General features: G+C 38.8%; 1 protein-coding gene across 1 annotated transcript; it reads left to right on the top strand.

The window, feature by feature from the left end:
- The first annotated feature begins 13082 nt into the window (after positions 1–13082).
- Positions 13083–18296, top strand: LOC129235891 (uncharacterized). The gene is made up of 2 exons (XM_054869960.1): positions 13083–16939; positions 16985–18296. Exons 1-2 carry the CDS (start codon positions 13083–13085, stop codon positions 18294–18296), a joined length of 5169 nt encoding a protein of 1722 aa, XP_054725935.1.
- The last annotated feature ends 2377 nt before the right edge of the window (positions 18297–20673 follow it).

Here is a 20673-nt window from a genome sequence, read left to right as displayed (position 1 = left end):
GTGCGTGACTACCATTCGCAATTCACAGAGAGAACGTCGGTTCGAATCTCGGTGAAACACCAACATTTAGAAAAAGATTTTTCTAATAGCGGTCGTCCCTCGGCAGGCAATGGCAAACCCCCGAGTGTATTTCTGCCATGAAAAAGCTCCTCATAAAAATATATGCCGTTCGGAGTCGGCTTAAAACTGTAGGTCCCTCCATTTGTGGAACAACATCAAAACGCGCACCTCAAATAAGAGGAGGAGCTCGGCCAAACACCCGAGAAAGGTGTACGCGCCAATTATATATATATATATTTGAATTACGTTTGTTATTTAATTATTTATACATAGATACAGTGGCTTATAGCTAGAATGATAGAGCCAATTTTTTTAACCAAGTAATGAGATTAACGGAAAACAAAATATCTTTTTGACAAAATGCCAGTTGGTAATACAATATAGTTTTATTTAAAATATATAGAAAGAAGTAATTTTGAATATTCTTGAAGCACCCTAAACATAACACAAACTATAAATGTAACTCACAGCCAAAATTATGCAGTCCAAATAAAAATTTCTTATAATTACAATATTATAGTAATAAAAACTTTGAGGCAGTAGCAAACTAATATTTTAGATTCTGTAAAAAAAATATCGGGAATTGTTCATTTAAAAAGCGTCCGTTACACATACATATGTCTAAATTTTTTTTGCTGGAATGTTGGTACAACTGTCCTCTATAGTGTCGCAGAGTTTGAGCGTGATCTGTCAATGAGCTTGTTTTTGGCATTTAATTATATCAGCCAATCGCAGGTGTGCTCTTGCGATTTTCGCTATGAATAAAAATATCGAATAAAGAATTTGTCTTAAATTTTGTGTTTTGAACGGGATTTCGTGTGTCGAATCGTTGAAAATGTTGCAGAAAGCCTATGGCGAATGTGCTTTATCAAAAACACGGATCAACCAGTGGTATAAGGCTTTTGCAGAGGGCCGAGAAGTCGTGGAAGATTTGACCCGATCTGGTCGCCCATCAACGTCTTCAATGGATGAGAACGTCGTCGCTTTGAGTCTATAGAGGGCATTAGGGAGTATTCGCTAAAGGAGCTGAAGAAGATCTCTTCAAACGCGTTTAAAAGGTGCTTTGATGATTGGACTAATCGGTGGCATATGTGTGTGGCCTCGAACGGAGCCTATTTTGAAGGCGAAAAAATAAATTTTGATGGTTAAACAATTATTTTGCGTTTTATTGAAAAATTCCCGGTACTTTTTTGACAGATTGTATATGATATGGTCTTCTGTCAATAACAGGTTGTTGCCGTTTTGGAACTGATTCCCCAACTTCTTAGTATATGCAGAAGTAAATATTTTCCACTCCTCTTTTAACGGTTTTTTGAGATCAGTTTGGCTTCGACTTTCATGTTTTCAAATTTCTTTATCTAAAACCGATCACAGGTCCGCAATAACTTTCAAATCGCGCGATCTTGCGAACCAAGAAGACAATTTAAGATGACCAATTCTGTACAATCGCCGATTTATGCTGCGTTATCGTCGTTATCCTGATAGAAGCGAAAATTTTGTGTAGTTTTGAGCAACTTTGTAATAAATTTTCTTTTAAGATATCCAAATATTTATGCCTGTCCACATTACATTCAATAAAAATTAAATTTTCGGCTACTTCAGATGACACGTATTTCCATAACATTACGTGTTCTCCACCGTGTTTGGCAGGGCTATGAAGATTTTGTGGTTGGTGCTCTGCATTTGGCTTTCATTAGTTTGATCGAAAAAGGTTTAGTTTTCTTTCTTCAGCAAGAATTGTGGTGGTCCCAAAGCTCTCAGCTAGTAGTTCTATGTACTCCTGAAAACTTCAATCTAGCAGTACAGCTTTGATACTGACTAATGGCTTGTTGCGGGCTGTGCGAACATGGAAATCAGCTTCTGTTAGGCCGCTGTGGACAATTTCGGGATGACATTTTTTCCTAATTTTCAATGTTATTTGTAATTGCCAAAGCGCTTTCTTGTATAGGGTGTTTTTTTTAGTTGCATGAGAACTATCGATATCGATAACTATGGTTTGATAACTGAAAGCGGCTGTGTTGGCATTCCTGTTCGGTAAGGTTTGGCAAATTATGAATCGTTGCTAGAACAACGCTCCAAATTGTGGGAATTTATTTTGAAAAAAAAAAAAATCTTTTCGCGACGTTCATAGACCATTGGCGGCGTAATCGGTCCTTATTTCTTTCGAAATGAATGAATGGTTAATGACGAGCGCTATCGAGCATTGCTGACTGAAGTTTTATTTCCAAAATTGAATCAGCTAAATATCGACGACATTAAGTTTCAACAAGATGGCGCAATTTGCCATAAGCGCACTCAATAATCGATTTATTGCAATATTCAAGCCAGCATTGACGACATACTGCCAGATTTATTGGAAAAAGTAGTAAAAAATTGGACTGATCGAATGGACTACGTAACTTGTAGCTGCGGCTGACATATGCCAGATATCATATTCCAAAAATAAATGCCTTTAAATTATCTACCAGATTATAATGAAAAAATTCATTCCAATAGTATTTCTGTTTTGTGCATTATTTTGGCCGCGGCCATATATATTTCTACTCAAATATGAACGAGACGGTATCAATAAAACAGTCCGCGGATGACATATGGCAAAAATAATTTTTTTGTTTTTTGGTAGGACTGTTATAAGCTTACATGACAAATTTCAGCGTGATATGTCACATATTTTGTTTTCTGTGCTACTGTAAACAAGTCAAGCTCGAGTGTGTTCTTCGAATTTAACGATGGAAATTCAAGTTTAACAAAGAATATGTTTGAAAATTTGTTATTCCAACAAAATTTCGGCTTCAGACGCCTTAAAAATGTTGCAGACAACCTATGGGGACTCTGCTCTATCGCGTGCACGTGTTTTCCAGTGGTACAAATCGTTCAAAGAGGGCCGTACATCGGTTGAAAACTTGCCTCATGAACGTCGTCCAGCAACATCAGTAAACGACGAAAACATCGGAAAAGTAAAGGAAATTGTGCTTGAAAATCGCACAAATCGCAAAATCGGTTAACGCTGAATATTATTTAGACGTTTTAAAGCGTTTGCGCGAGAACATTCGTCTTAAAAGGAGGGAATTGTGGGACAACAAGTCATGGTTCTTGCATCACGATAATGCACCAGCTCACACATCACGTCTTGTTCGCGATTATTTGAACAAAAATAATGTTAATATCGTTCCGCAAGCACCGTATTCGCCTGATATTGCTTCATGTGACTTTTTCCTGTTTCCCAACAGGACAATTGAAACAATTGAAGTCATAAAAGAGAATTCGAAGAACACACTCGAGCTTGACTTATTTACAGTAGCACAGAAAACAAACTATGTGGCATATCACGCTGAAATTTGCCATGTAAGCTTATAACAGTCCTACCAAAAAACAAAAAATTTTTTTTGCCATATATCATCCGGGGACCGTTTTATTGATACCGTCTCGTTCATATTTGAGTAGAAGGTAAGTATATGTTTTACGTGCTTCATTTTGATAAGCATGAGAAATTTTATTTTTTCCTCTCTCCAAAATAAATAAATATACATATGACATGAAATAATAAAAATAAAAACAAAAACCAAATTCGTTTTGGGTAATATATATGCAATAATATTTTCACTTAATACTGCCCTAAGTGTTTGTTGCACATTTTTGGCTGTAAACCAGTGTATATCTTTGCGCCCTAGTTTTGCTTTTGGTTTATAATTTGAATATTATTTTTTAAACTATTTTGCTTCAAAATTTCCATTTTTCATGTTCACTAATCCTTTTCGATTTGTTTGCCCACAAAATCCTATGATTTCTTTTTAATTACCTAAGTAGAACAGCTGTTTCAGGGGATAACCACAACAGCCCGTATAGGGTACAGAAACAAACTTTATTTGTCGACGCATTGCTGCCATTTAAATATGGTACATTAAGCACATATTGTATCCAACCCTTTTAAAATGAAAATAATTGTATTTTAATTACGCAGCAATTGGATGTGGCAAATGCCAGAGACTTTCAAGTTTGAGCTGATAATCTGTAGGAGGAATTGAATTGGCATTTATATTTGGTATTTGTAAAATGACAGAAAAAATATGAAAAACTATGCCTTCATGAACTATTGGTTTATGAATATTCATTAAAATATGTAATTAATTAAAAACTTTGAATATCCGAAGCGGAGTAGTATTCATCATGCACCTTGGTATAATATAATATTAATCATCTACAGTGACGTTTTCAATAGTACAGTTCACCGCAATTCACAGAAGGGGGTATAGCGCCTGTTCGGTTTTTGGATTATTTACATGTAGTACCCTTCGGCATTTAAAGCATTCTACAAGACAACATGGATTCGTCACCAATCGCTCAATGGCCGCATTGAGCAGCGATTTCTGCTTATCTGCTTTGCTTATCTCAGGTGGATACTATCTACAAGGCGAAGTCCAAAATAAAATATTCTGGCGTTATAAAAATGTTTTGGTGGCACCATCTATGTAATGAGTTAGTGCGTTGGAAGTTACATACCTAGCTGACTTCCAGTGAAAGTTTGGTGACATTCGGTTCAGTGGAAGCGAAGTTATTGCGTCTAAAGTGTGAGTATGTTTGTGTCATCGGTACAAAAATGAGTTTCGAACAAAGAGCTAATATCAAATTTGGTTTTAAAGTCGGTAAAACGTTTACCGAAGGGTTTGAATTGATGAAAAAAATTTATGGCAATGATTGTCTATCTCGTGCCAGAGTTCATGAATGGCTTATACGATTCAGAAATGGTTGTGAGGACATAAATTACAATGAACATACGGGCCCAAAATCAGTAATCACCGAAAACTCCATCGAAATTGTTCTTAAATTTGTAAAATTTTTCAAAATGAAAAAAACCTCATTAAATAGGAGAGAAAAGATTTAAATTTCCTTTACAATACTGCAACTGGTGAACTGAACCTAATGAACCTAAAACTAAGCATCAAAATGCCGAATGGAAGAGAAGTGAAAAATCAACTCGATGCTCATTTGTATTTACGATTCCGTTTACGAGTTCGTGCCAACGGGCCAAACCTTCAATGCAATTTTCTATCTTGGCATTTTGAAACGTTTGTTGCATCGCATTCATCGAATTCACCCTGAATACCACGAAGGAGGAGGATTATTGCATGATAATGCACCTTCTCATCCATCCACTCTTGTGACAGGCTCCCTGTGATTTCTACCTATTCGGAAAATTGCATTTGGCCATGAAAAGAAAACATTTTCCGTCCGTAGATACCTGAAACAGTCTTTCGAAATGCTTTTAGATCGCGCAAAATAGTTTATCGAGGGCACTATTTTTAATAAATAAATTTCAAATTATCAGAACAAAGCTTCTGTCGTTTTTATTTTAGGTGAGTCTGGTTAATTTTGGACTTCGCCTTGTATACTTATTGACTTTTCGAAAGCTTCTGACAAAGTATTACGCCTTCTGGGGTCCCTACTTTTTGTTCTTTACATCTATGTTATTACCTCATGCCTCACATTTGCCAATTTCCTGCTTTACGCTGACGACCCTAAAATATTTGTAACTATTACTCGACTCAGCTCATCTCAAATCCGACATAAATGAAGTTAATGAATGGTGCTGCAAAAATCAGTTGGCACTTAATACCAATAAATGCTTCCATGTAACTTGCAGGCATACCAACACTTTGCCTACTTCTTATAGTAATGAGGGCTCTGCCTCCCAAATTGAAGACCTTGGCAAGCTGACATATATATAATAGTAATGTCGATTATATTCTTTCGCTCCTTCCACTAAAATTCTATCTAACCGCTTTGAGCGAGTTGAACAAATTTTTCTAATATTTGCTCTCCGCTTACTAAATGTTTCTGTACCACTACCTTCTTACTATTCTCGTTGTCAAATAATTAGTCTTCCTATAATTGAGGATAGTAGATTTATTTGGCGTGCTAATTTGTTACTAACATCATAACTGGCTCAATTGACTGCTTTTCGCTTTTAGAAAAAATTGCTTTTAATGTTCCCTCTGGAACTCTTCGTTATTTAGAATTCTTCAGATTTGCATTCTCTAGAAGTAGTTATGGTGTCACCACTACCATATTTACAACCTGAACTGAACTACTCTTAATCTTCAATGTTTTAGCTTTCGATTTAGCACTTAAGTCTTTAGTTAAATATTAATGTTTTGCTCTGCGCCACATCACTAGTGTCCTAATTTTAAGATTGTTTGACATTTATATTAGTGTCAGCTGTGTAGTCTATAAGATCATTTTGTATTCCAAGGCTTGAAATAAATAAATATATAAGTAACATAAAACAAAATATAGATGTGCTCCGAATCCTTCTAACAAGGAGGTACATTTTATTTATAAACATACAACTAGAGGCGTTTGGTCGTAGTAGATTCTGTAGGATAATAGCCGATTTTCTACTGTGAAGCGAACTCAGTTGAGGCGGCCATTTTTTACTACCATTCTAATTATGCTGCCATAGAACTCGGGCTCATTTTTTGTTGTCATTATTCATGATATTGTTGAGCTAACTATTTTGGCTTCAGTAAATTGACATACTGTCCACTTCACGTGGCCGTTGTGAGGATGTGCAGTGCGTCTCCTCCAGTCGCGATAGAGGTACATTCATGCGTACATTACGTATATTTTACTCGTAGTTTACCGAACTTGACTCACATCAAATGAGAAAATCTTTTCAGAGCAAAACTTTTAATTAAACCATTTTTTTTGTGCAATTTTCTGAAACTGGTCGACTGTGTATTTTCATGTTGCATTTCTTTTATTTATTTTTGTTTTAGTTGTTTACTCTACTTACTGTACGTACTAGCAGTTGTTGTTGTTGTTTTATTTTTGTTATTACTTTTATAATTGTGCTTGTTTAGCAGAGTTTTCCTTTTTTTCCGTTTTGGTTGTTGCTCTTCTGCTAATGTCGTAATTTTATAACTACAAACAACAACAAAATGAAAAAAAACTATTAGTCAGTCTACATTGCGTAATGGTGCGGCCATTCGGTCATTCAGTTCTGTGGAATTTCCACACTCCTGTCAGTGACAAGGCTCAACTCTGAAGACAAGAAGGAAAAGAAATATAAGAAGAAAAAATTAAAATGAACAAAAAAAAAAAAATTAACAAATACCACTGCTACCATCATTAGGCAAAAACAATGTGGAAACCTATTTGAATTAAATTTAATTATTTTTGCTTTGCCATAAAAACAGTCCAATGCAGTTACCATACCACGAGCTCAAATTTGACTAAAGTGCTTGATGGCTCAGGCACAACCACACACAGTCCCAGCTAGAGCAGCAGTAACAGCAGTAGTAGCACTCATAAACGCACTGATGAACTCTTGAGATGCTTAAACAATTATGGCGACATTTCAGCAGCAGCGAATGTAGCATAGAGCGCCACAGTTGGGCGAGGCAAATAGTCTTTAAAGTTTTACTAGTACTTAGCCGCCCAGCTGATGATCAGCGCTAAATACAACGAAAGATGCCAACTCTACCGCTTGACGGTAGTTGCAAGAAAGACATAAAAAATATGTAAATCCTTGAAAGGACAACATTATCTATTAAATAAGAGGAGATTGTTTAAGTTCTGTTGATGCTAAGTAGTAATTACAGTTGATTTTAATTTGTGCGAGCGCCATAACGAATTTTTTTTTGTGCCACTTTGGAAAAGAAGAAATTAATTTTGAAAAGCTGCCTTTCACCTAACTACCAGGTTCATTAGAGTGAAAGCGAAATTTACTTAAAATTACAACAAAACCAAAAAATTGCTTAAACTTTTAATGAAGCTGAAATGCTTTTAGTGTTAATCGGTTGTTGCGTTTCGGCATTTTACATGGTTGTAGCGAAATATTTTAGGTGAATGTAATTTATCTTGAAATGCACTAGAAATTTGAAACGTAAAAAATCATTCGCCGTAGTTGGATGTACAAGTACGTTTTGACAACTTTTATGAAAATGTACTTACAAAAGCTCATTTAAATAATTGTTACGTAAAAGTTTTCTTAAGTACTATATATATATATATATATGTATATATGAAGCATATATACATATAAGTTTCCATGCTTCCGCGGGAAAATACAGGCGTACAACAAGCTTCCTCCATTCGCTTGTGTCGAACGCCGGCCACTTCAATTCGTTTCAACTTTTGTTTGTCCTCTGCGCCGGCTTTCTGCTTCTTCGAATCAATTTAATTACGGGAGATGTCTTTCGCCTCTCTTCTTAAGATGTTACCAAGCCAACCCCACTTCCTTTTGAGTATTTCCGTTTGAATTTGGTTTGGTCCGGCCCATAGGTTTTGGTTGGATATGGTGTTGGGCTAGCAGATGCAACCGGAGGCAACGGTTAAAAAAAACTTGTAATCTCTGCAAGCCTGTGGCTGCAAGATTCCAAGTTTCGTAGTCATACAGTAGGGAGGGCTTGACGTTTGCGTCACAGATTTTAATTTTGGAGTTACGAGTGAACACAGAGGACTTCCAGGTGGCTAATATCTTTCTTTGAGCCTCCGTCTGAAAGGCGAGCTTATATCTTACAACTCAGTACCGTCGATTAAAAATTGTGAAAAGGGAAAAGCTACAGGGGGCTAAATCCGGTGAATACGGTGGTTGTTCGATGATATTTGTCCAATTTTTTATCAAAAAAGTGTTAACAATACGAGCCTTGTGAGACGGTGCGTTATCATGGTGCAAGATCCATGAGTTTTCTTTCTATAAATTGGGCCGTTTCCTACGCGAAAATTCAACTCTTTTGGAACGAGTCGAACAGCGTCTTATGTCCAATTGATGGTGTAAAATATTGCGAGTTGATTCGTGAGACACTCTAAAGTCACGAACTACCTCCCTCAAATCTGATCTGAAATCATCACGATCGGCTTACGAAAACACTATTGAATTTAGAAGGCCCCACTGTGGTTGAACCAACTATTAAATTTTTTTCTCATCAAAGAAATCCATTATTTGTGCGTAAAATGGTTTGAAACTGTTTTGTGGCCGATCTTTGGCTCCTAGGTGATACTACGACTACTAACATGTTGGTCAACTTCGACTATTTCTGTGATTTTGTCGACATTTTCGTCAACGAGCCTGCGGGTGCGAGTTACATACATCTTTAACATCAAAAATGCTTGAACAGAATCGACTAAACCAAAATTCGACGTTATTAGTTGTTACAGTATCAGCACTATACACTTCACTCTCAATTTAAGCGGCCCGGCTTGCATTTTCGCCTTTATCAAAGCAAAACTGTAAAATGTACTGAATTTTCTCTTTGTTGATTTATGATGAGTATGATGAGAGATTTGTAAAATGCGCTAGTTTGCACATCAAGAGTGTACCGAGTCAAAAATGGTACCTTGATGTCAAGCCCGAAATTGTTGTTTATATTTGAGCTAGCTGCTAAGTATATGAACATAGCGCTTTACAACCTGTAGCTCATAATTGTCAACAATGTGGTGTGTAGACTGTTTTGTGTAGCCAGAAAGTAGTTTTTTTCGTTCTCGTTCATCTTTTTTGCATAATTTCTTAAAAGGAATAACGGCTCGCAGACGGCTCTGCGGGCTAACCGTGTTAATATCAGCTGCGTATGCTAGCAGTGTCATACTTTCAATCAAATTGAGAACTCACTAACACAAAGTCGAGGTCGATCATAAGAGAGTGAGTTCCCTAGATTAATAATTCGACTGATTTCGAAAAGCCCCAAGAGGTTTCTTAAATTTTAATGAATAGTTATGTTCTTCATAAAACTGCACTGCGAAGATTGGCCCTATCTGCCGAAACATGACTGCTTTCAAAATTAACTTTTCCTATCTCGTGGTGTTTCATACATTGGGACCAATTGAAAGGTAGTCAGGCAAAAACCTGCTGGTTATGGTGGCGCAAATTGTTTTTAAATATTGGGTATGGGAATAAGTTTCAATTTAATACAACTTGTAAAGAGAGGTTTCGACGCTTCCAAAGTGGCGGTTTCGACGTGAATAATGAAGACCGCGAAGGAGCCTCGAAAAAATTCGAAGATACTCAACTACAACAATTATTGGATGAAGCTGCATATCGAAATGTCGAAGCTTTGATGATATGTCTAAATAGTTGGATGTTGACAGATCAACCGTCGGTAAATGTTTGCACGTGATGGGAATGGTCCAGAAAGCAAGTAACTAGGTGCCACATCAATTGAAGGAGAGGGATATCGAAGGACGTTTGGTTTGAAATGCTTCTTGAACGGCAGAAAAGTAAAGGTTTTCTGCATTGCATCTACACTGACGATGAAAAATGGATCTCTTATGATAACCCTTAGCGTTGAAAAAGTTGGAGCCTGCCGTATGAACCAGGTCCATCCACAGCAAAAAAAAAAATATTCATGCTTCAAAGGTTATGTTGTGCATCTGTTGGGATCAGAAGGGTGTCATCTATTGTAAACTCCTTGAACCATCAGACCACCGACTGCAGCTAATTCGTTTGATTCGAGTTCTCAAAGAAAAGCGACCGGAATGAGACGGTAGACATGACAAACTGATTTTGCTGCACAAGACCGCCAGGCCATACGTTGCTAAATCGGTCCAGAAATGTTTAGAGGGACTGAATCGGGAAATCTTGCCCCACCCGCCGTATTCCCCAGACATTGCACCTTCTGTGTCTGAATTACCTTCTGTTCCGTTCTCGAATTGTTCGTCAGAGGAGTCCGTATGCTCCCTGAAAGATGGAGTAAAGTTATAGCTTCCAATGGCACATACTACATATAATATCATGCATTATTTAATTGTTTAAATAATTCGTAACTTTGGCTAAGAATGAACGGAAACTTATTCCCATACCCGGTACCTGGATGTTTTAAAATAAATATGTAGATGAATTTGAGTAGCTTGATGCGCGACAAGTGGACCGATACCTTAGGCCTGCAGATCGGTCCCCCATATCATTCCGTGACTTACTAGCTATCAACGCAGATAGTCATTGGAGAGTTAGGTGTGGTTTGTTTTGCTACCTAATCAGCTGCATATATCTGAGTATTGTTGTAGTAATCAAGGAACTTCTACGACCTTTTTATATAGTGACATTAAGTGAATTTATAACAGATTTTATAAGGTCTCTGCTGCTAGTTATATATATATATAATAGGACTATGAATAAGTTCGTGCGGTTTTTTTTCGAAATTTGAAACTTTATTGACGTAAAATGGTTACAAATTTAATATTCAAAGTATTGTCCATCGCTTACTACTACTTTTTCCCATCTTTCTGGCAATTCACGGATTCCCTTTGTGAAAAATTCGGTCGGTTTTGCCGCAATCCACGAATCGATCCATTTTTTGACTTCATCGTAATTACGGAAGTGCTGGTCAGCCAGGCCATGTTGCATCGATCGGAAGAGATAGTAATCGGATGGCGCAAGGTCTGGACTATACGGCGGGTGGGGTAGGACATCCCATTTGAGCGTTTCTAAGTATGTTTTGACCACTTGTGCAACATGTGGCCGAGCATTGTCATGTTGCAAAATAACTTTGTCGTGTCTATCGGCGTATTGCGGCCGTTTTTCTCGCAGTGCTCGGCTCAAACGCATCAATTGTCGTCGGTAGACATCCCCCGTAATCGTTTCATTCGGTTTCAGTAGCTCATAATACACAACACCCAGCTGGTCCCACCAGATACACAGCATATCCTTCAGGCCATGAATATTCTGCGCCGACGTCGATGTTGAAGCATGGCCAAGGTATCCATACGTTGCCCGACGTTTTGGATTGTCGTAATGGACCCACTTTTCATCGCCAGTCACAATTCGATGCAAAAAACCCTTTCTTTTGTGCCGTTGAAGCAGTTGTTCGCATGCCATAAAACGGCGTTCAACGTCTCTTGGCTTCAATTCATACGGCACCCAATGGCCTACCTTTCGGATCATTCCCATGGCTTTTAAACGTTTGGAAATGGTTGATTGATCAACTCCCAAAGTTTTTGCAACCTCTTCTTGCGTTTGAGCCGGATCTTGATCGAGCAATTCCTCCAATTCGGTATCCATGAACTTTGGCGGCGCACCCTCGCGTTCTTCGTCTTCCAAGCCAAAATCACCACTTTTAAAGCGTGCAAACCACTTCTGGCACGTTCGCTCAGCTAGAGCATGCTTCCACCAAGATACGATGACTTTCGGCTGCTTTTTTCTTCATATTAAAATAATGAAGAAGAATTCCCCGCAAAAACACATTATTTGGCACGAAATTCGACATTTTCAAGTGTGGTAAAAATATTGTTGTTTACGCTTCAAATAAAAAACTTATACTGACGTTTGTGCCTTACGACAGTAGCTCTCCAATGAATGTTTGGAAATGTGGATCGATGGAATTGTTGAGTTCAATTTAATATTAGATAAAATACTTTATTGTTTTTCAACTTTTGTTAAATTGTTATAATTTTCTGTGAGTTAAGTAGGTTTTGTTTGTAAAGAAATGTGTATAAATACGGAACATTTTTGTAAAATATAGTGAGAAAAAATTGTAACTTTGTCAATTGAAGCAGCAAGTTTCATTATTTTGGGCAATTGTTGGATACAGGACTCTCCCCGCAGCATTAAGGATAGAGGACTCTCCCCGCAATGGATTTATAGCCGCATACAAGATCCTTCCCGCATCGATTTCTTCCTGCAACGTTATTAATCCTTCCCGCATCGGTTTCTTCCTGCAACGTTATTGGTCCTTCCCGCATCGATTTCTTCCTGCATCGTTACTGGTCCTTCCCGCATCAATTTCTTCCTGCAACATTATTGGTTCTTCCCGCAACAGATTTGTAGCCGCACACAGGATTCTCCCCGCAACATTTTTGAACAGATTTTCTCCCCGCAACATTTTTGGTCCTTCGAGCCGGATATAGTCACTCCGCTTGCCTTTTGCATATACGCATTCGCTTGTGTACATACATACGCGTAGCAAAAGGCGCAACGATTATTAAGAAAATTATTTTTGTGCATTGTGTGTACGTTTGTGCAGCCGTTCCTGCATTTAACATCGCGAAAATTCTAAAAACCCGTCGTTTGCTTTTCTGTCATATTAAAAATGTCGAATTCCACTAAAACGCGCGATTCCGCTCTCAATGCCATTAAACGGTATATGGCAAAAAGTATTGATGAGGCATTCACTATGGATGCAGAAAATATTGCAAGCTACCTTCAGTTATTGAGTGAACAGTGGGTTCGTTTTAACGTTGCTCAAGACGCTGTAGAAATTACGTGTGGTGCCGATGTTATTGAAATTGAAGAAAATGTGCGTATCCAAGCCGAAACTTGGTACTCTACAGCTTCAGCTAACTTTAGCCGCGTGAAAAATTGTCGTACTAATTCGCAAGATAGCTCCACAAAGGCATCTGTGTCCACGGTTATACGTTTACCGAAAATGGAGTTGCCCACATTCTCCGGTGACTCTACAGAATGGATTGGTTTTTTCGACGCGTTTTCTTCGTTAGTTGATAATAACTCTGCTTTATCAGATGGACAAAAGTTGCACTATCTCCGAAGCTGCTTGAAAGGTGACGCGTTGAAAATTATCAGTGGTTTTAAAATATGTGACGCAAATTACGTTGAAGCTTGGGGTCTATTAACATCGCGGTATAAGGTTATTCGTGTAATTGTGGAATCTCATCTTCGCGCGTTGGCTGAAATTAAAAGAGCTACGCATGACAATGCTGACGCAATCAAAGGTGTAATTGATGCGTTCCAACAGCATATTCGCGAGCTTAAAGCGTTGGGTCGTCCGATTGAGTTTTGGGATGATTGGTTGGTACATGAGGTCGTCAGTAAGTTGGCATTCGAAACGCGTAAGCAGTGGCAGTTATCGCTCGTTAGTGATGATCCTCCATCTTTTGAGCAACTAATAACATTTTTAGAGATAAGATGCCGATCGTTATCGATGTTTTCGTCGTCAACAACATCAGTACCAATTAAGGTTAAAACTGCATCATCAAGCAAGTCGACAAATGTGTTCCACACGGTATCAAAACAAAGTAACGTGTGTGCATATTGTAGTGGACCTCATAAAATTTACAGTTGTGAAAAATTTCGTGAATTGGACTTGTCTACAAAATCACAGTTCGTGAAGCAAGGTCGCATATGCTTCAACTGCTTAAGTTTAGGTCACTATAAAGACCGTTGTAATAGTGCTTCCACTTGCCGCATGTGTAAACAACGTCATCACACTCTGTTGCACGGTGCTTTGCAGTCAATGACCGTTACCGCAGTGAACAATTACATCGGCAACGCGACGCATTCGTTATGCGCTGCTGACGCCACATCAAAGGTAAGCGCAAAACCTTTTGAACTTCCAGCAAGCGTCGATGTTCCACGCGTTTCTTCATGCTTGAACTCGAGCTCCAATCCACCCATAGCTGTAGAAAGAGTTGTGCTGTTATCCACCGCATTGGTGAAGGTACGCGACTGCTCTGGTAATTGGCAGCCCGCACGTGCACTTTTCGATTCTGGATCACATGCTTCCTTTGTAACTGAAGCGTGTGTGCAACGCTTAGGCCTGCCGCGATCAACATCTGAAGTTAACATTACTGGAATTGGGTCAGCGCAAGGAGGACGAGCTAGAGGTGAAGTATCACTTTCTCTTTCTTCTTTCTCTACAAATCAATGCTTTACTGTCAAAACGTTAATTATGTCTAAAATTACAAGCGACTTGCCAACACAGACTATAGCTACTTCATCGTGGCCACATATCCGAGGTTTGTTTTTAGCCGATCCCCATTTTATGAAGCCTGGACGGGTCGATATATTGATTGGAATGGACGTTATGGATCAACTGATCTGTACAGAACTTCGTAAGGGTCCATCTGGAGCTCCTATGGCTCAACTGACGGTCTTTGGGTGGACTCTGTTTGGAAGCGTGAATGGATCTGAGCCTGACATGCCACGCTTACAGTCGTTACATTGCGATGTTCATTTGGATCGAGCATTGAACAAGTTATGGGAGTTAGAGGAAGCTCCGCAAAAAACGTATCTTACGCATGAGGAGCGTTACTGTGAAGACCATTTTGAAACAACGCATCGAAGGGAACCTAATGGACGGTTTGTCGTCGAATTGCCGCTGAAGCCCGATGTAGCTCTGGGAGAGTCGCGAAACTTTGCTATCCGGAATTTGTTACGACTTGAAAGAAGACTCGCTTGTGATTCCGATCTTCGTTTACGCTACAATGAATTCATGAATGAACTCATTGATATGAAACATATGCAGGTCACGTCAGAGACTATGAATCCAACGTATTATATGCCTCATCATCCTGTTTTAAAGGAAAGTAGTACCACGACCAAATTGAGGGTTGTATTTAACGCGTCCGCAAAATCAACTTCCGGAAATTCGCTGAATGACGCATTATTTATAGGACCTCAATTGCAGGAAGATTTATACTCCATCTTACTTCGCTTTAGAACACACCGCTATGCTGTAACAGCAGATGTCGCCAAAATGTATCGTCAAATCTGCGTATCCTTAAAACACGCCGATTTGCAACGCATCGTATGGCGTAGCCACCCATCCCTGCCTATCCAAGATTTTCGCATGGTTCGCGTAACGTACGGAGTGGCAGCTGCATCTCATCTAGCTGTCCGATCACTTCAACAGACGGCAAGAGATTCGTCGAATGGTTGTGCTAGGGCTGTTAGTGTTATTCTCAAGGATTTTTACATGGATGATCTACTTACTGGTGCATCTAGTAAAGAAGAACTTCGATTGTTGCAGCAAAATATTTCCGAAATATTGAGGGAAGGGGGGTTTGAACTTCGTAAGTGGGCATCGAACTGCGCTGAGCTAATCGCAAGCATTTCTAATGCATCTACGAACATATCACATTATATTGTCGACGATAAGGATGTTCACGCTTTAGGTCTTATCTGGAACACAGAAGGAGACTATCTCACGTTTGCTATTAACTTGAGGGAACCGCCAGTTAAGTTGACCAAGCGCATGTTTCTATCAGATGCAAGTACGCTCTTCGATCCTCTGGGCCTGCTTGCTCCCGCTACTATAAATTCAAAAATTTGGTTTCAAGACATATGGCGCACTAAGGTAGGTTGGGATGATATCATTCCTGAGTCTATCGCAACGAAGTGGTTGGAGCATCGCATACAACTCAAGAAACTGGCACATTTGAAGGTGAAACGTTGGTTTGGTACTGAAGTAGCTGGGTCATTTACGCAATTGCACGTATTCGCAGACGCGTCCGAGCGGGCTTACGCCGCCGTTTTGTATGCACGAACAACACAAAGCGACGGTAGCATTATTGTGTCATTAATTTCGTCGAAAACCAAGGTAGCTCCGCTTAAGCCGACAACGTTGCCACGTCTTGAATTATGCGCCGCTCATCTTGCTGCTAAACTAGTGCGAAGCGTGCTGCACTGCTGGTCTGATCTCCGTTATCCGCTTTTCGCTTGGACTGACTCTACTATAACATTGGCATGGTTACAAGCTCACCCCAGCAGATGGGTGACATTTATAGCCAACCGCGTCGCTGATATTCAAGAAGTTTTGCCTCCCGAATGTTGGAACCACGTTCGTTCTGAACAGAATCCTGCAGATTGTGCTTCAAGAGGTATAACTCCCTCCGAATTATTACGTCATCAATTGTGGTGGGCTGGTCCTATTTTCCTGAAAAGCACTGAACAATTGTGGAAGCAGAAAAAATCTAAAGAGCACACTACAGAGCTGGGCATACGAAAGAGTATTCGTGCCCATGTGATTAATTCTACAGATCATTGGTCCGTGATGACAAAATACTCATCGTATTCTAAGCTGCGTCGAGTTATTTCCTATGTTTTACGTTTTTTGACTAACATTCGGGCTAACAGACGGCTTAATGTTATAAAGCGTTTTGGTACACCGAGTTGCCAAGAGTTATTTGAAGCTGAACTTCGCCTAATAAGGTATACGCAACAGTTTTATTTTTCTAATGAAATTTCTCTTTGCAGCGCTAAAAGACCAATCCCACTTCGCAGTAGTCTTTTGCGTCTGCAGCCCTTTCTGGATGGGACTTGTGTTCTACGTGTTGGAGGAAGAATAAAAAACGATGAAATCGCTCCAGATGTTAGGCATCCCATTATCTTGCCTAAGAATTGTCCGCTTGCTAAGTTAATAATCTGCGAAATACACAAGGTCACTTTGCACGCTGGGCCCCGCATTATGCAAACTGTCTTACAACGTCGTTATTGGGTTATCGGCGCTCGTAGCTTGATCCGTAATATATACCATAAGTGCGTGAAATGCACTTATTTGAACCGCAATCTTACCACACAAGTCATGGGTGATCTACCTGTCATTCGTACAACCTACGCCCGTTGTTTTACTCACACTGCTGTTGACTTCGCTGGACCTTACCTCTACAAATTCACCCAAGGAAGAGGAGCTAAGGCTACCAAAGGCTACATTTGTTCGTTCATTTGTATGTGCACTGGTGCGATGCATCTCGAATTTGTTGGTGACCTGTCAACACCAGCTTTCCTAAATGCGTTTAAAAGGTTCACCAATCGTCGAGGATTTTGTAAGGTCATGGCATCAGATAACGGTACAAATTTCGTTGGAGCCGAGAAGGAGTTGCGCATTGCATTTCAACAGTGCATGGCTGATATTAAACTTCGCTCTTTCTTTGCGGACTCGAATATCGAATGGCGATTTAATCCACCGGCTGCACCCCATATGGGAGGTTACTGGGAGACCGGAGTCAAACGTGTTAAGTATCATTTAAAACGCGTATTAGGAGAAGTTCCACTATCATACGAAGAGTTCAACACACTTTTGACTGAAATAGAAGCTTGCGTAAACTCTCGTCCACTCTGTGACAACTCTGAAGCTGCTGGTGACTTAGAAGTTTTAACTCCCGGACATTTCATAGTCGGTGAACCGCTGAAGTCAATACCGGAACCTGAGGGTCAAGGGTTTCGTGGAAATCTTCGACAGCGATGGCAAGCAATTTCTGCCATGAGACAACATTTCTGGCGTCGTTGGAGAGACGAGTACCTCGTGAGCTTACAACGTCGCACTAAATGGTTTCGTTCTTCACGCAACATTGAAGAAGGGGATGTGGTTGCTGTGTTCAACGAGCCTAATCCTCCGACGAAGTGGACGATTGCACGAGTGATCAAATGCCATCATGGTACCGATGGACGCGTAAGAGTAGTTACGTTGAAAACACCGCATGGCGAATTGGTTCGCCCTATAGTCAAACTTTGCCTTTTGCCAACGAGAGGAGATTTATTTCATGAAGAAACTAATAACTTATCGTAAATGTTTTTCAAGGCTTTTCATTTTCTTTTTAATATTTTGTTTTGAACTTATTCAGATAGTTCAAGGGCGGCGGTATGTTGAGTTCAATTTAATATTAGATAAAATACTTTATTGTTTTTCAACTTTTGTTAAATTGTTATAATTTTCTGTGAGTTAAGTAGGTTTTGTTTGTAAAGAAATGTGTATAAATACGGAACATTTTTGTAAAATATAGTGAGAAAAAATTGTAACTTTGTCAATTGAAGCAGCAAGTTTCATTATTTTGGGCAATTGTTGGATACAGGACTCTCCCCGCAGCATTAAGGATAGAGGACTCTCCCCGCAATGGATTTATAGCCGCATACAAGATCCTTCCCGCATCGATTTCTTCCTGCAACGTTATTAATCCTTCCCGCATCGGTTTCTTCCTGCAACGTTATTGGTCCTTCCCGCATCGATTTCTTCCTGCATCGTTACTGGTCCTTCCCGCATCAATTTCTTCCTGCAACATTATTGGTTCTTCCCGCAACAGATTTGTAGCCGCACACAGGATTCTCCCCGCAACATTTTTGAACAGATTTTCTCCCCGCAACAGGAATAATAATCATAAAACCGCACGAACTTATTCATAGTCCTATATATTGGCGCGTACACCCTTTTTGGGTGTTTGGCCGAGCTCCTCCTCCTATTTGTGGTGTGCGTCTTGATGTTGTTCCACAAATAGAGGGACCTACAGTTTCAAGCCGACTCCGAACCGCAGATATTTTTATGAGGAGCTTTTTCATGGCAGAAATACACTCGGAGGTTTGCCATTGCATGCCGAGGGGCGACCGCTATTAGAAAAATGTTTTTATTAATTTTGGTTTCACCGAGATTCGAACCGACGTTCTCTCTGTGAATTCCGAATGGTAATCACGCACCAACCCATTCGGCTGCTGCTAGTTGCCTCTAGTAATATTATTATTTCAAAGTATATTTCAAATAAATAAATAAATTAATATTGAATTGTGGTAATTGCAACGAAGTCTCTCCTGTTGAATCAGTCTATGCCGCCGCTTAACTTTTGTGTACGATTTTAGTCATATGGCTTGTTACCCTCAGACGCCGTGCCAAATTTTTCACTAAAGAAAATATGTATGTACGTCAAAATCTAGCTGGTAGTAGACAAAGGCTAAAATAGACAATTGCAAATAACCTTTTCGACATAACCATCACTTCATGCTTCTCTTTTGTAACTTCAATCTTGGGTTGCTCATACGCACTGTATACACATTTTACAATTTTATGAAATAGCCACGAATTTTTTAGAAATTTTGTATAATATGTAAAGTAATAAATGGAATAATTGGAATCTTAAAATAATGCATATTATATACTAAATTTAGTGGGAGATGGGCCTAGCAATGTTTAATTGAAATTTTGTGCCTTTGTTGAAAATTAAAAATTCACTTCCAGGAACAGAAAAGGGATAGCAAACAGAATTAATAACTATTCAATAAAATGATTTCATTTCTCGAAAGTTGTAATTTTCATGCGAAATATTGCAATAATACAAATCTACATACATGTTTTATACTCGTAAAAATCTACGTATGGGAAAATTAAATTGAGTTTAAGTGAAATGTTTTATGAGAAACCAAATAAGGCATGAGAAAATGGTGAGATCAAAATGAAATAGAAGAAATGTGTACGTAATATGTATTGTAATAAAAACAGCAAAGTGAATAACTATAGGAGAATGTTATAAAGAAATTGCAAAAAAATTAATTTTAGCCCCTGCTTTAAATAAAGAGAACAAAAAGACATTATTTTCTTATTTCAAAATGAAAAATACAATTTTAATCTATAATATTTGATAAGTATAAATATAATATTTCACATTTTAATCGTTCAATGCTTAATCCTTTCTTCGATGCATAATCTCCATTTAAACAACATAAATAATTTATCCCTCACAGCTGCCGCTTGTAATGACTTTCCATCCACCAACAAAGCAAAGACTATTTAAACACCATATCGCTGCCTCTGTTTGACGCATTAAAATATAGTATAACAACAACAATGGACAGCAACCTCAGCAGCCGAGAAGAATGATGTGAGAGTAAAGTGAGCGCAACCATAAAGCTGGGTAGTGCAGCAAAGTCGTAAATCGAAACATAAAATTTTTAATAACATCATTATTATGAAATCATTTATAAATTGCTTCTGACGAGGGATATACGTAAGCATGTATGTATGTATGTATATATATAATAATGTTAGGCGAAAACAACAACAACCAATGTAGTCACGTTGGATAACATGCAGGGTAGCATTATTTTTAGTACCGACACCAGTAAAACTATTACCATGCACCGCTGTCAGCAAATCCGTTTATTTTTTTTATTTTTTTGGGGCT

Source organism: Anastrepha obliqua, chromosome 1 (genome assembly GCF_027943255.1).
Source record: "Anastrepha obliqua isolate idAnaObli1 chromosome 1, idAnaObli1_1.0, whole genome shotgun sequence".
Taxonomy (NCBI): domain Eukaryota; kingdom Metazoa; phylum Arthropoda; class Insecta; order Diptera; family Tephritidae; genus Anastrepha; species Anastrepha obliqua.
This window is presented reverse-complemented; position numbering and strand designations above follow the sequence as displayed.

What these genes read in the sequence shown, in the direction of transcription:
- LOC129235891 (XM_054869960.1), top strand. Translation starts at nt 13,083, where the DNA reads ATGTCGAATTCCACTAAAACGCGCGATTCCGCTCTCAATGCCATTAAA. An exon ending in GCTGAACTTCGCCTAATAAG is followed by an intron (nt 16,940 to 16,984) that starts GTATACGCAACA and finishes TTCTCTTTGCAG; the next exon opens with CGCTAAAAGACCAATCCCAC.